Genomic DNA, 13298 nt, shown 5'->3' on the forward strand with positions numbered 1-13298 from the left:
CTTCCCCTCCTCACGAGCCTTCTTAACCAACGGCCATAATTTGGCTCTAGCCTCAACATCTTGTTTGATCAGCGCCTCCTTGATCCGAAGCTTGTTTTCTTTTAGATAGCGCGAGTCTTTCGCAGCCCTCCATACCATGTCTCTGTAGGTACGCATGGTAAAACGCATGATGATGTTACGAGGTGCTCCGTCAGATCTCCTTAGCCCCAGACGGTGTACAACATCAACTACATGATCCAACTTGTTCTGGATACTAGAGACCATCTTCTTTAGGATGTCGATTGTCACGCCTATCGCATCTTCTCCGTCGCGCTCTGGGACCCCCTGTAGCTTGAGATTCCATCTACATGAGTACTGTTGCATTTCATCAAAGCTTTCTTTCAGACTTACATTTTCAACTCGCAATTCCTTTATCTCCTTTTCAAGTTGAACGATCTTGACAGCGTGCATCTTGATCTCTTCACTCATATGGGAGACTTTTTCAGATAGTTTGTCGAGTTTTCCGCAAGAAACGGAAACTTTTTTATCAATGGAGATCACCTTGTTGTGTGTTTCATCCACTTTAGCAGTTAGCTTCTAAATCGCATCAAGTAAATGTAGATAAGGAAACTTTGTTCATGCCTTTTGAACTCACAAGATTCTTGGATGGAATAGAGCAAACAGGCCTCGTAAGAACCTCTTCATTGGCACCGATTTCTGTCTCAAGATTAATATTAATATTCTCCATGTCGACCGACTCTGTGCAGCATTCTTCCATAAGGTGACCAGCTAGTATAGCACTTTCATGAATGGACTGATTTTTCCTTTTTTTGCCCATAATATCATGTCAAAAAGTACAAGTATTGCCAGAAAAATATCGAAAAAGCATATATCTTCTAAGTTGTAACTTTACATATTCAAATCTAAGTTTGTTAGCTTCAAACTCCTCAAACTACGTAGACGACTCTAAAACGTGACCATTCACACCGCTGCCATCTTGGCTTCCCACCTGCGTTACATACTTCCGTTTTGGAGGAGTATAGCGCTGACATATGTGGCTTGAACAACCACATTCATTTACACCTGTCCAGTTTCATCTGAAACGCGTCCCAGACCACCTCCTGAAGTGGTTTGTACCATCGGATTTATATCCGTCTCGAAGCCGTTTCGGAGAGCATTTAGACCTGGTCTTTTTACCATCGGATAGCTATCTGATCACAGAAAACGCAGGAAGTGACCAGGTCTAAAAAAACCCTATAGCCCCCCTTTTGCCATTTTAAATAATAGCATAACTTTTGGCTTACTATGTGGTCATATATAATATAAAACTCTTCTTGTTTTAAATTCTCACTGAGGGCTAAACCCCCTAAAGGTGAAATCCTAGATCCGCCCCTGAAGGCGTGTATCAGCTTGAGCAGTACACCATTTACAGCCACCATTTTCTCGAGCAGAAAACAGCAGCTGGTGAGTTAAGACTCTAAATTGTATAGGTTTATGGTAGAAATATAACTGTTGTGTTTCACATTAAGCTTACATTTGTTAACGGGAGCTAACAATGAGCAATACGTTGATAGCATTTAGTTCATGTTATTTTTCAACATTTACTAATACACTGTGTGTGTGTGTGTGTGTGTGTGTGTGTGTGTCTGTGTGTGTGTGTGTCTGTGTGTGTGTGTGTCTGTCTGCATCTCTGCCCTCCCCCCTCTGCAGTATAAACTCTAATGAAAGTGAAAGACAGCAGCTCCATTTTGTGACGAGTGAAAAATAAAGGATTTCAGGAGTAAAAACACAGTGAGTATCTAAAGCTCTAATATATAAACACATTGAAGTGACACTAGATACAGAAGAGTTTTGTGGCTTTGTACTGAAGCTTTAATGTACACAGGTTGTTTTATAACTTTATAGCGTGACTATTACCTGTAAGTGAACTCTGTGCTGATTCAGTGTTTAATTTAACACACCGATGTTGGAGTGAAGTAAACGTGTGTCCTGCTGTAATCTGGTGAAGGAGACATGACCTCCAACATGAGAGTATCTGGAAAACAGGACTTAAAGAAACACGAGAGGTGACTTACTTTTACATTCACCAGCAATAAATACACACCCAGTCTCACGGCAGTTCGTCACATTGGTTACGAAATGTAATCTATTTGATTCGTGTTCGTGGAGACTGAGCTCCCTTTTTTAACGTGTCAAAAAGCACGGACTTTCGATCTAATGTATTTCAATTGGAAGCATCTTTCGTGTCTGTACAGCGTTTTTCTTTCTGCCACTCAGAAGCAATTTTGCTCATTTGTTATTCATTTTTAAACTTTAAGCACTACGATAAGTTCAGGGTTCTGGATGCTTGGGGAAGAAGCTCCACCTCAGCCTCTCAATTCTGGGAATGTGGTGGTAGAGGCATCTTCCAGACTGAGGTCATCAGAAAACTCCGTTACAGGTGTACTGTATATGGGATCTCTTTTTTTTTTTGGAGTTTTATGTGCTGTAATGTATATGTGACAAAATGTAGGCTGTGTCTTCTTCCACGAACCATTACTCTAGATTAACATGGAAGACTAACTGGAAACCACACAAGGTGTACTAATTTTCCAAGAGAAATGATCTGATGTTCAGTAATGACCTCAGATTTGAGGGAACAACACTGTAAATGTACCAAGTGTTCTCATTTCTTTGTCATTTGCAGTTGAATTCCATTGAAGAAAGTATATCCAAAAACACAAAAGCACTTCTGTTGAAAGATTTAACCCCAGAAAGCAGCCACTGACTTTTTACAGCACAATTAAATGGGTCTGTAAAATATTACTTTAAACAGCATTACTTAACAGTCTGATTTAGTGGAATAATGAAAACCATTTTCACATGATAGATATTCAAATCTGAATCAGTAAAATCATATTTACTCTTGTCTTGTCTTACCTAAAGGACATCATATCACTTAATTTTTAAAGCCTTTCTATGGAACGGAGAAAAAGCGATGATTTAATCTAAACCGATCAGGATGCATCATTCAGAGTTCAGCCTGAGGAGTGACAGAATAGTTCCTTCAGAACATGAGTGAGGAAAAAAAAACATCAGGTCTTTAAAAATGCAGTCTGGATGGTGAAACAGTGCCATCTAGAAAACGTTGAACTTCAAACCACAAGTTTCTGGATTTTCTAAACTCAGTGTTTATTATGCGGCATTTGAAAGAAATAAGCAGGTTATTATTATTATTATTATTATTATTATTATTATTATTATTATTATTATTATTATAACTAAAAGTCAGCTCTGATTATTTAATAATAACTAGACAAATTCCACAGTGAGTAAAGGTGAAGAAAAGACTACAGGCAGCATTTCACTTTGTCAGGTTGGAAATCCCTCATTTACATATTGTAGCCTGTCTGAATATGAATTTCTGAGCTTTGTAAGAAAAAAATTAAATGTGAAGTTAAATACTGCCCTCTAGTGGATCATATGCCCATTGCACACTCTTGGTGAACGTGTGTGTTTTGCTAAATAAAATATAATGTGGGTTATGAGTTTATGTTAGTGTGCAAAACATTCCTTTTCTATTGTATGTTTGGTTTTGAACCTGATGGTCTAAAATCAGTGCGTACAAAACTTTAAATCAAAAGCATTGACATGCCTAAAATCCAGTGTTGTAATGTAACGAAGTACAAATACTTCGTTACTGTACTTAAGTAGAAATTTCACGTACTTCGCTATTTAAATTTATGTAAACTTTCACTTTTACTCCACTACATTTCCTAGATAAAATGTGTACTTTTACTCCGTTATATTTCCACTAAGCATCTTCGTTACTCGTTACTACAAAATAAAATCATAAGAAATGTGTGCGACTGCAATAAGGGAGGTTTGGCGAATCGCTGCTTATAGATTGCATTACGCACGTCCGCACGCTATAGGGAGAAGCACAGGCACGCGCAGCGTGCACGCGCAGTCAGAGCTGGAGGCATTTATCTATAACGTTAATCGGCTGAAAGCTGCAAATACGGCAACCAAAAGCAGTGAAATGTCACTATTCTTATTACCAGAGTTGTAGCACAAACAAAAATTATTAATGCAAACAATCCATTCAATACTAAATAAAAATAACATTTATTGATTTGGTCTTTGTCTTGTGAATATTTTTTTATTAATGACTGCATTCATTGGACACACTGTTTGTAGAGAATGTACACATACATGAACTGATTTGATTCAAGACTGGCATCATTACATCATGCATAAAATGTTGGTGTCCCCTTTTGCCATTTAATAATACCATAACTTTTGGCTTACTATGTCATATAGTGGGGGGGCACAGTGGCTTAGCGGTTAGCACGTTTGCCTCACACCTCCAGGGTTGGGGGTTCGATTCCCGCCTCCGCCATGTGTGTGTGGAGTTTGCTTGTTCTCCACGTGCCTCGGGGGTTTTCTCCGGGTACTCCGGTTTCCTCCCCCAGTCCAAAGACAAGCATGGTAGGTTGATTGGCATCTCTGGAAAATTGTCCGTAGTGTGTGAATGAATAAGAGTGTGTGTGTGTGCCCTGCGATGGGTTGGCACTCCGTCCAGGCCTTGATGCCCGATGACGCCTGAGATAGGCACAGACTCCCCGTGACCCGAGCTAGTTCGGATAAGAAAATGAAATAAATGAAATTATGTGACTAGTTATATTCCTTTTTTCTGTCTTTCTTTGCCCCTTTTGGCATGCCATTTGCATTATATAGTCAATACTTCTTGTAACGTAGGGCTAATATGGTTACTTGGGTTACTTTTGTTTACTATGTTACTGTGTTTGTTTTGGAATCTTATTTCCCTGTGTTTGCTAGTGGATGCTTGAATGTCCTCCAGGATCAATCAATGAATCAATGAATCAATGAATCAATAAAGTAAGTAAGTAAGCCTTCAGGGAGAAGTTACTGGACGCTCCATGCTCGCTTCACAAGATTCTCGAACAGCTTCATCCGTGATGCTGTCAGAATGTCCATCACCTTCCCCCTCTTCCATCTACTCCTGAACTTTAAAAAAAAAAAAAATCTACAGCTCACTACACACTTCTTCATGGCACACAAGACACTTTAACTGTCTGTAAAAATCTGACACTGTTCCACTTTATACATTACAGTCTTTTACGGTCATACTGTTGCTATATGTATTGCACCATACAAAAGCCTTCATACTCAGTATTCAGAATGTTTACATACATTTAGATGAATATTCGCACCTTACAAATTCACTGTTTACATTGACTCAGATGTTTATTCATTCAGATTTATATATTCACTCGGTTTATATATGTCTATTTTTTACACTGTTGTTTTATTTATTTTTATTATCTATTAAAAAAATTATATTGCAATAACTGTTCATATTGTTATACAAACTCTCTACATTGTATTGCTAATTTAAACGCTTGATTCGAGAAACAGTATTTTGATTCGTCTGTATATCTGACCATATGATGGCATTGACAATAAAGAACCTTGAACCTTGAAGTAAGTAAATAAATATCTATCCTAGTTAGTAAGTCACACCTTGTTTGTCAGCTCCTCCAGCCTATTTGATGCCTATTTGTTTCCTTTAATGTTTGAAGAGATTTTGTAAATATTGTTTCTTTTGTGCATATTTTATCACCTTAAATATAATTTAAACATATTTTTAAATATGTTTTGTATATTTATACTACATTGTACAAAAAAAAAGGAAAGATTAAAAGAAGTGTTTCTGTACTATATTTTTTTAATTTACTACTGCCTACATGATTACAAAAATAAAATTAAGGTGGTTAAAACATTTAAACAATCCAGTAATTAATAGAATGTGTCATGACGCGGGGCAGGAAGCGGACCCAAATGCAGGATAGCCAAAACAAAACAGGGTTTAATAACAAAGGAAACACTAAACATGACACAGTCTGAAGACAAGACAAGACAACAGTAGATTCCGCGCTGCACAAGGCAACGTGGCACAGTTAAATACACAAGACAATCAGATACAATTAGGAGTAGGCGTGGAAACAGGGCAAGGCAGACAAGGGCAGGGCAGACATGTGACGAGGAACATACACAAACAAATGCACGTGGCCAAAGTCCGGGCTGAGTCATAACAGAATGTCTGTTTTGTTTGATCATTTTCTTTATTTGTTTGTTTTTTAATAGATATTTTTGATGGTAATCTGTTTTATTATTGCCCTTCTGTGAGTGTTGGGCCTGTCTGTGTTGGCTGTTTCTGTATGTGAATATTTCTTTGTTTGATTTTATGTATAGCACTTTGAGTTGTGTATAGAGAAGTGTATTATAAATATGAGTAATTCTGATAAAAATACACAATCATGTGCAATACTTCTGCATGTTATCAGATATTGTGTATTCACTGCAAGTTTATAGCACATGTTCCAGATGGCATTAATGTCACTGACACTGGGGAGAGTTGCAGACTTTAAACTTTAGACTGTAAAACTGAAACCAAAATTTATGACATATCCAGAGTAAATACCCAAGAAATGCTCTGAAATCCCCTACAATGGCTTTATAAATCCTGAACAGTCCTCAATAATCGGCAGTTCATCCTACGAGCAGAAATAGAAGGACTGTGAATACTTCTTAGCACCAGCATGACAGAGGTAAGTGTTAGCTCCTCTAATATTGAAATATGATCAATAAAATCATTGCATGATCTTTACATTGAAACTGATGAATTGTGGATTGAGGGATGAGGAAGATTCAAAATAAATTCTTGAATGATTTTATGAACTGTATAGTTTAATTGATTAGTGTGTTGTGCTTGTGCATTTTGACTGGATGTCACAAATGGGTGGTTAGTCGAACAAGTCTGATCTCTTAACTTAAGAGCAGGACGGTCTTTAATGTTTGTTCAAAAAGTCACTATATTCACTAATATTTAGATTTCACATTAAGATCTCATTTGAAACGAATCTAACAACAAAATCATGTTAACACTCCCTCATATTGAAGTTATTTTCTTTTCAAACAGAACCTAAAAATGCATGATATTCCCATTTCTCACAATGGCAGCTGGTAGATTATAAAAGATGTCTGTCTGTCTATCTATCAGACAGACAGACAGACATATCTATCTATCTTATGCTAACCAAGTAGTTAATATTGTTTCAATGACAATGAAAAAACAACATTTATTTTCTGTAGTTTTCTAAAGTTGAAAAATACTTTATTTCTGTGTTTTTCCTGTAAAACCAGACAATGGACAGTATTACTAGCTCAGCATCACCTCTTATTGAGTATGGGTTGTCTTTGAGAGGAACCAACATTGACAGTATATCCCGCAGTATAGCCACCATGAGAAATGTGTCCATTCAAATCACTAATTTCACAGACAGGTACATCTTATCAAACCCAAGGTGAGTGAAAATGTTTTAAATTTATATTCAATTTTATAATCAGAACATTTAAACATGTAATACCTCTAATACAGTTGAAATTACATCAAATATTTGATTCCAAATATAATAATTTATTTATGGAATGGGTTAAAAATAACATTAACATTAGTGACATTAAATGAATTAATAATGACTTTTGAATGTTTATTCGAATGCCCCCTCCCCCCTTATTTTATTAGTTGTAATTTTTTGCACTAAAATAATTATCACAGTTTTACTTTTGATCTCGACATAAGAACATGTTCTACAGGCAGCAAAAGTGCAGTAAAGCAGCATCATAAATGATCACATTCGCATTTTCTTTGATCAGGGACTCAGGTGATTGACAACTTCCATATAAACGTGTCCGACACTTAGAAATGAGTCTGTGATGAAAATATAGGGACCTTACTGAGGTTAATCCAGACGCTGTTTCTTAAAGCACGTATATTGCATGGGCGCGGCTTTTAGGTACACAGTTCACAGTTCATCTTAGTCAGAGTTATGTTTATTGGCATGAAAATATAAAGTCGATGTTTCTATAAAAACAGACCGCCTTGCAACCACAGGTCGCTTATTTAGTGCACATTTTCTGACCTGACCTTCCATAATCGAGGTAAGACTGCACAAAATAATAAACCTGGATCTGTATCCAGGGAATCCATTATCAGGGCTCTCAACTTTTGAAGAGAGGCAAGTGTGACATATTTTAAATATGAGTGACTGACTTGAGAGCCCTGCATTATGCTAGAATTTTTTATGTAATCGTTTAACTATTTAATCTGATCAATTCTTATTACTTTATTATCTCTATACTAGGACCTACACTAGCAGTGGATGTTGTCTTAATCCTCCTCAACCTACAGTAGCAAAAAAGACCAGTGAAGCCTGCTCCTTTACCAAAACACAATTTTCTGCACGTGGTTCTGTTGGAGTCCTGGCATACCAGGTCCTTAAAGATGAAAAGCACTTTGTAGGGGATCTTGTCATAATGTTTTCTGTGCCTTTTGACTACATTTGGTATGAAAATTATTTAGCTCTTGGTATTTTTGAAAACCAAGTTTCATGTAATTGTGATCTGTTTTATGACCTGTATAACATGAAAGGTACATTCACCAGGGAAAGGGCTACAGGAAGTGAAGTCATGTACATGTATCCTGGACAAGGAATTTGTGTGAAGGGAACAATGTCCACTGCAGGCAATTCAATAATAAGGGTTGAATTTCGAGATTTGCAATCAGCAAAACTAGACAGACATGAGCAAAACACCACAGATTGAACATCAGGGGGTCTCTGAAGGATGATTGAATATGTCTATAAACCAATACACACCTACTAATAATATGTCTGTCTATGAAATAATACACTATGGCTACTATGAAATAATAGCCTATTACTATTGCAGTCATTTCTCAATATAAACTATACATAAATTAATCAAAATATCAACATGATTTACATTTGTTTGAATATTTATTACTACTGGAACTGCAACCACTGCAAACACATGAATAACATAGCTATTTAAATATATTCATAGCTCTGTGTTGATATATATGGGGGAATGCAAACAAAACATGCTGCAGAACTGACACTTGATTCATTCAAGAGATTCAAGGTTAAAATTCTCCATTCTCAAAGGGTTTCATTATTTTAACTCAACGATTCTTAGCCCTGGTCCTAATGTATGCCTTATCCTGCACATTTGAGTGATTTCTCTGCTTTCAACACTTCTAATTCTGCAATGCACTGATTAGCAGTCCTCCGTAAGTCAAATTAGGTTGTGTTCGAGCTTTAAACATGGAAATCAAGATCCAGGATTTTGGGTATCTGTAACTTTTGTGTGTAAAATTGTAAGAGTCAATTAAATAAAAATCATTTTACAGTGAAAAAGCAAAAGCGAGTTTACTAAAATCGTGAAGATCCTAAACCTAAAATTTGCTGTACTCCAAATCAAACAATACATTCTTTCAATATTATCAGATACAGTACCAAATCAATATAAAATTTACTTTTATTCTTACCAAGAAAGGTACTGGAGTTAATAATGTGCTCAACTGCTGATGTGTGGCATTGATAACTTAATCCTTTTTGCTATTTGATGATAAAAGTTTACCGTAATTCCATAATCTATAACCATAGAAGCTCTGGACAGTTTGGTATATTACCTACATTAAAAACTACTCTTTAAACAAGTGAAATACTTGATTAGTAGCTGTAGCCGATTAGTAAATGTACAAAAGTCAGTATGTGTAGGAAAATTATTTTTATTGAAGGGAAAACAGCATTTATATGACCATTTCATTACATCATTTGCTTGGCACTGAGTATTTAACAAATTATGAAAATTAAGGAAAGACGGCAAAGGGATCATATCAGGGAAAACTGAATTAAAAATAACAACTCAATACTGATTAACACAGATCCAGTAGCAGCAGGAATGTAAGATCATGTTATCATTCTGCATAAATATAGTGATGGATGAACACTAGATCAGAAAGGTTTATAACACTGTTGATGACCTTTTACGGGTCCAAAGTGACCACTAGGGGATGACCCAGAAACAAGCTTCATTTCATCTTTAAAGCATCAAATCTTCTAAAAACACGAAAAAACCTATTTACCTAGTAAAGTTTATACTCTCAATATTTTTTAAGCCCACACACAAAGCATAATATGATTCACAGCCTTCATACTATTAGAAAATTTTTTTGGACAAAACTGACCTAGGTGGCGCTAGACCAGTTTTTCCCTTACCTTTAGACGCGTCCCTTTCTTCAATGGGGTAATATATTCCAACACAAATAATCCACAAAAATCCACACAGGTCCAAGGAACTGAAATCTGTAAGCCTTTTAATCCAAAACGCTTTGGTCGCTTTTTTTCGCCGCAAATATTCCGTTTGTGTTCCGAAAACTGGAAACAGTAGTGCGCCATCATCTTGTTTTGCCGCTCTAACTTCTCATTGGGGTATTCAAAAATATTCATTGGGGTAAACATTAATAATGTCTCTCAAAACATTGGGGTATTCTAAATGTACGTCATATTTATAGCCCAGGTCCTAACGAATCAAACAAGCCCTCACTTGAGCCAATCGGTGCTTGTATTGCAGAGATAGACGGCTGGGAATCCAATGATGTCATGACATCATTTTTGGGAACCCGCATTTGACTGACAATTACTCCTTCCAATAGCAATGAAATGGGCCGGGACCTATACAGCTCTTTAGCCAATAAGCAGACGATTCCAACGATATGCAACATGCCGTGTCATCTCTGCCAGGATCTGCGTGAACAAGCTGCGCAGGAGAATTCTTGCGTGATCCTTGACCTTTTGTCACTCTCACAGCTCAGGGTGTCAAGTTACAGGCCTGTTTTCACACCAGAGTAGTAGAGAGAGAGTCTCTGCTTGTTTTAGGCCTTTTAAACTGAGCATGCAGCCTTTTAATTCAAAGTTATACAGTAAACAAGTACACAAAAACGCTGCACCAGACGACCATGTCCGTAGAAAAATATTTTTTATTGAAGCCATTTTTGGGTCTTTTGACTTGAAATTTTAAAATAAGAATAATCAGTTTATCAGGTAAACAACCCAGGCGGGAATGAAAACCTTCCATTCTAGCCTCTGTAACTTTGTGCCAGTAAGGCCTAGAATCAATCTGAAACTAGTTTCTGAAACTAGAGAATCTCTTCTTTCCAATGAGAACAGGCTCACCCATGGGCGTAAATCCCGGGGGGGACGGGGGGGACATGCCCCCCCCCATCCGAGGATTGCCCCCCCCCCCAATTTTTTTAAAAATATCGCACTCTCTATTGTGATGTATTTATATGTATGTATACCTAAATAATTGTGTAAGTATAAAAAAAAACAAACGCAAAAATGCATTTAGAAACAGTTGAGTCCCCCCCCCTTCCTCACAATGGTTTGACCCACTGCCTGTTTTCCCAGGTCATCTCACCTACTCTGTACACAGGAGTCAGGTGTGTGGCTGCGGCTCAGTTAACTCCATTAAATCGGGGATTACATAAAGTAAATAAAGTGATTCTCTTTAATGTATATTTAATTTCTCTTTAAAGTGATTCTCTTTAATGTCTCATAATTTAGTTGCGCCAAAAATGCTGATTACGGATGTAATTTTCCATGAATCTGCTATATTAGCGATTACAATATTACTTAGTTAACGTTAGCTTGTTTACTTGCTTGTTGTATAGTGCACTGTAACTAACACGCCAAAGCCGTTTCCCATGCATTGTTTTATTTGGGACGACTTGGCATAATGTTAACTTAACATTAATGGCCACAATTAGCATATTGTTTAGCTGTTTAGCATATTTACTAAATGAGCACTGTGCTGCGTCCGAACTGACCTCACTGTATTTTTTGTATAATCAATTTCTATGGTTATAAAGTGTCTTGATTAATTTTAAAGAAAATTTAAAACCTTTTTTAATTCCTTGTTTTTATTGTTGTGATTATTTTTATGTTTTACTTTCTTTGTATAAAAACTTTGAAAATACCTATAATGACGCGTCTCCATGCTACAATAATAATCTTAATAAGTACAATTAGAGTATTATTTGTGTCCCCCTTCAAAAATTGCTCATGAGAAATTTTATATTTATTGTCCCCCCCTACTGTTAAATGAAATTTACGCCCATGGGCTCACCCCTGTGTATCAAAGTATGTGGGAGCTGTACCACTTTTTGTTGGGTAGGACATGTAGGCGAAAAACCTGCAAAAGGGGGGCCGACGCATAAAGGGGCACATATCAGCTGAAGAATCTTTACATTTTTTTACCCACTACTACTTCCAGTAATAGTTTTGCAGTTATTGCAGTGTTCTAGTTAAAGTTAAAGGTTGTTAAAGTAGAATATTTTGATTCTAAGAATTGTTTCATTTTTATGATTCTTTCAAAACTTAATGCTTAATCCTACCGATCCTTGCTTAAAACACAAAATCTGATTTTTAATAGCTGTCACACTGACTTTTTTGTTGTCTTTTGTGCATATTTCATCACCGCACATATTATTTAAACTTAAGATTTTTCAATTTGTTTTGTATAATTGTCCTTCATTGTAAAAACAATAAAGAAAAATTAGGTAAAGTGTCTCTGTACTTTTTTTTATTTACTATGAATAGATGATTACAAAAATAGAATGAAGGTGGTTAAAAAATGTGAATATATATATATATATATGGTTAGCTGTTTTTGTATAAAATAATTCTTTTTTTATTTACTATGAATAGATGATTACAAAAATAGAATGAAGGTGGTTAAAAAATGTGAATATATATATATATATATATATATATATATATATATATATATATATATATATGGTTAGCTGTTTTTGTATAAAATAATTCTGAGAATAATACACTATCATGTGCAATCCTTCTGCATGTTGTCAGATATTGTGTATTCACTGCAAGTTTGAGAATTTAAAACATGAAGAGTTTTATATTGTATGTTATATGACTACATATTAATCCAAAAGTTATGGTATTATTTAAAATGGCAAAGGTGGACACCAAAGTTTTTTGCATGATGTAATGATGCCAGTCTTGAATCAGATCAGTTCATGTATGTGTACATTCTCGAACAGTGTGTCCAATGAATGCAGTCATTAATAAAAAAAAAGAAATTCAAAAGACAAAGACCAAAACAAAAAATGTTATTTTTATTCAGTATTGAATAGATTGTTTGCATTGAAATTTCACTGATTTTGGTTGCCGTCTTTGCGGCTTTCCGCCGATTAACGTTATAGATAAATGCCTTCAGCTCTGACTGCGCGTGCACGTTCAAATAAAGCAGACAACTGATGACGCACTATTGAAAGACTACAACGCATGCGCGTAAATGCAAAGTAAAAAAAAAATTGCTCTTGGATCAAACTGATAAATAATTTTCTTTCCCATCGACTACAT

General features: G+C 35.9%; 1 protein-coding gene across 2 annotated transcripts; it reads left to right on the forward strand.

Annotated features, from left to right (window-relative positions):
* The first annotated feature begins 6453 nt into the window (after positions 1 to 6453).
* On the forward strand, positions 6454 to 13233 carry LOC113640550 (bryoporin-like). Of its 2 annotated transcripts, XM_047821858.1 has the most exons (4): positions 6454 to 6593; positions 7189 to 7349; positions 8190 to 8536; positions 13177 to 13233. In XM_047821858.1, the coding sequence occupies exons 1-4, from the start codon at positions 6585 to 6587 to the stop codon at positions 13191 to 13193; spliced, it is 534 nt and encodes a 177-aa protein (XP_047677814.1). In that variant the 5' UTR covers positions 6454 to 6584; the 3' UTR covers positions 13194 to 13233. The 2 variants fall into 2 exon arrangements, with proteins under 2 accessions (XP_047677814.1, XP_026998866.2); XM_027143065.2 differs by lacking the exon at positions 13177 to 13233 and having other exon boundaries at positions 8190 to 10029.
* Positions 13234 to 13298: the final 65 nt, after the last annotated feature.

Source organism: Tachysurus fulvidraco, chromosome 12 (genome assembly GCF_022655615.1).
Source record: "Tachysurus fulvidraco isolate hzauxx_2018 chromosome 12, HZAU_PFXX_2.0, whole genome shotgun sequence".
Classification (NCBI taxonomy): Eukaryota; Metazoa; Chordata; class Actinopteri; order Siluriformes; family Bagridae; genus Tachysurus; species Tachysurus fulvidraco.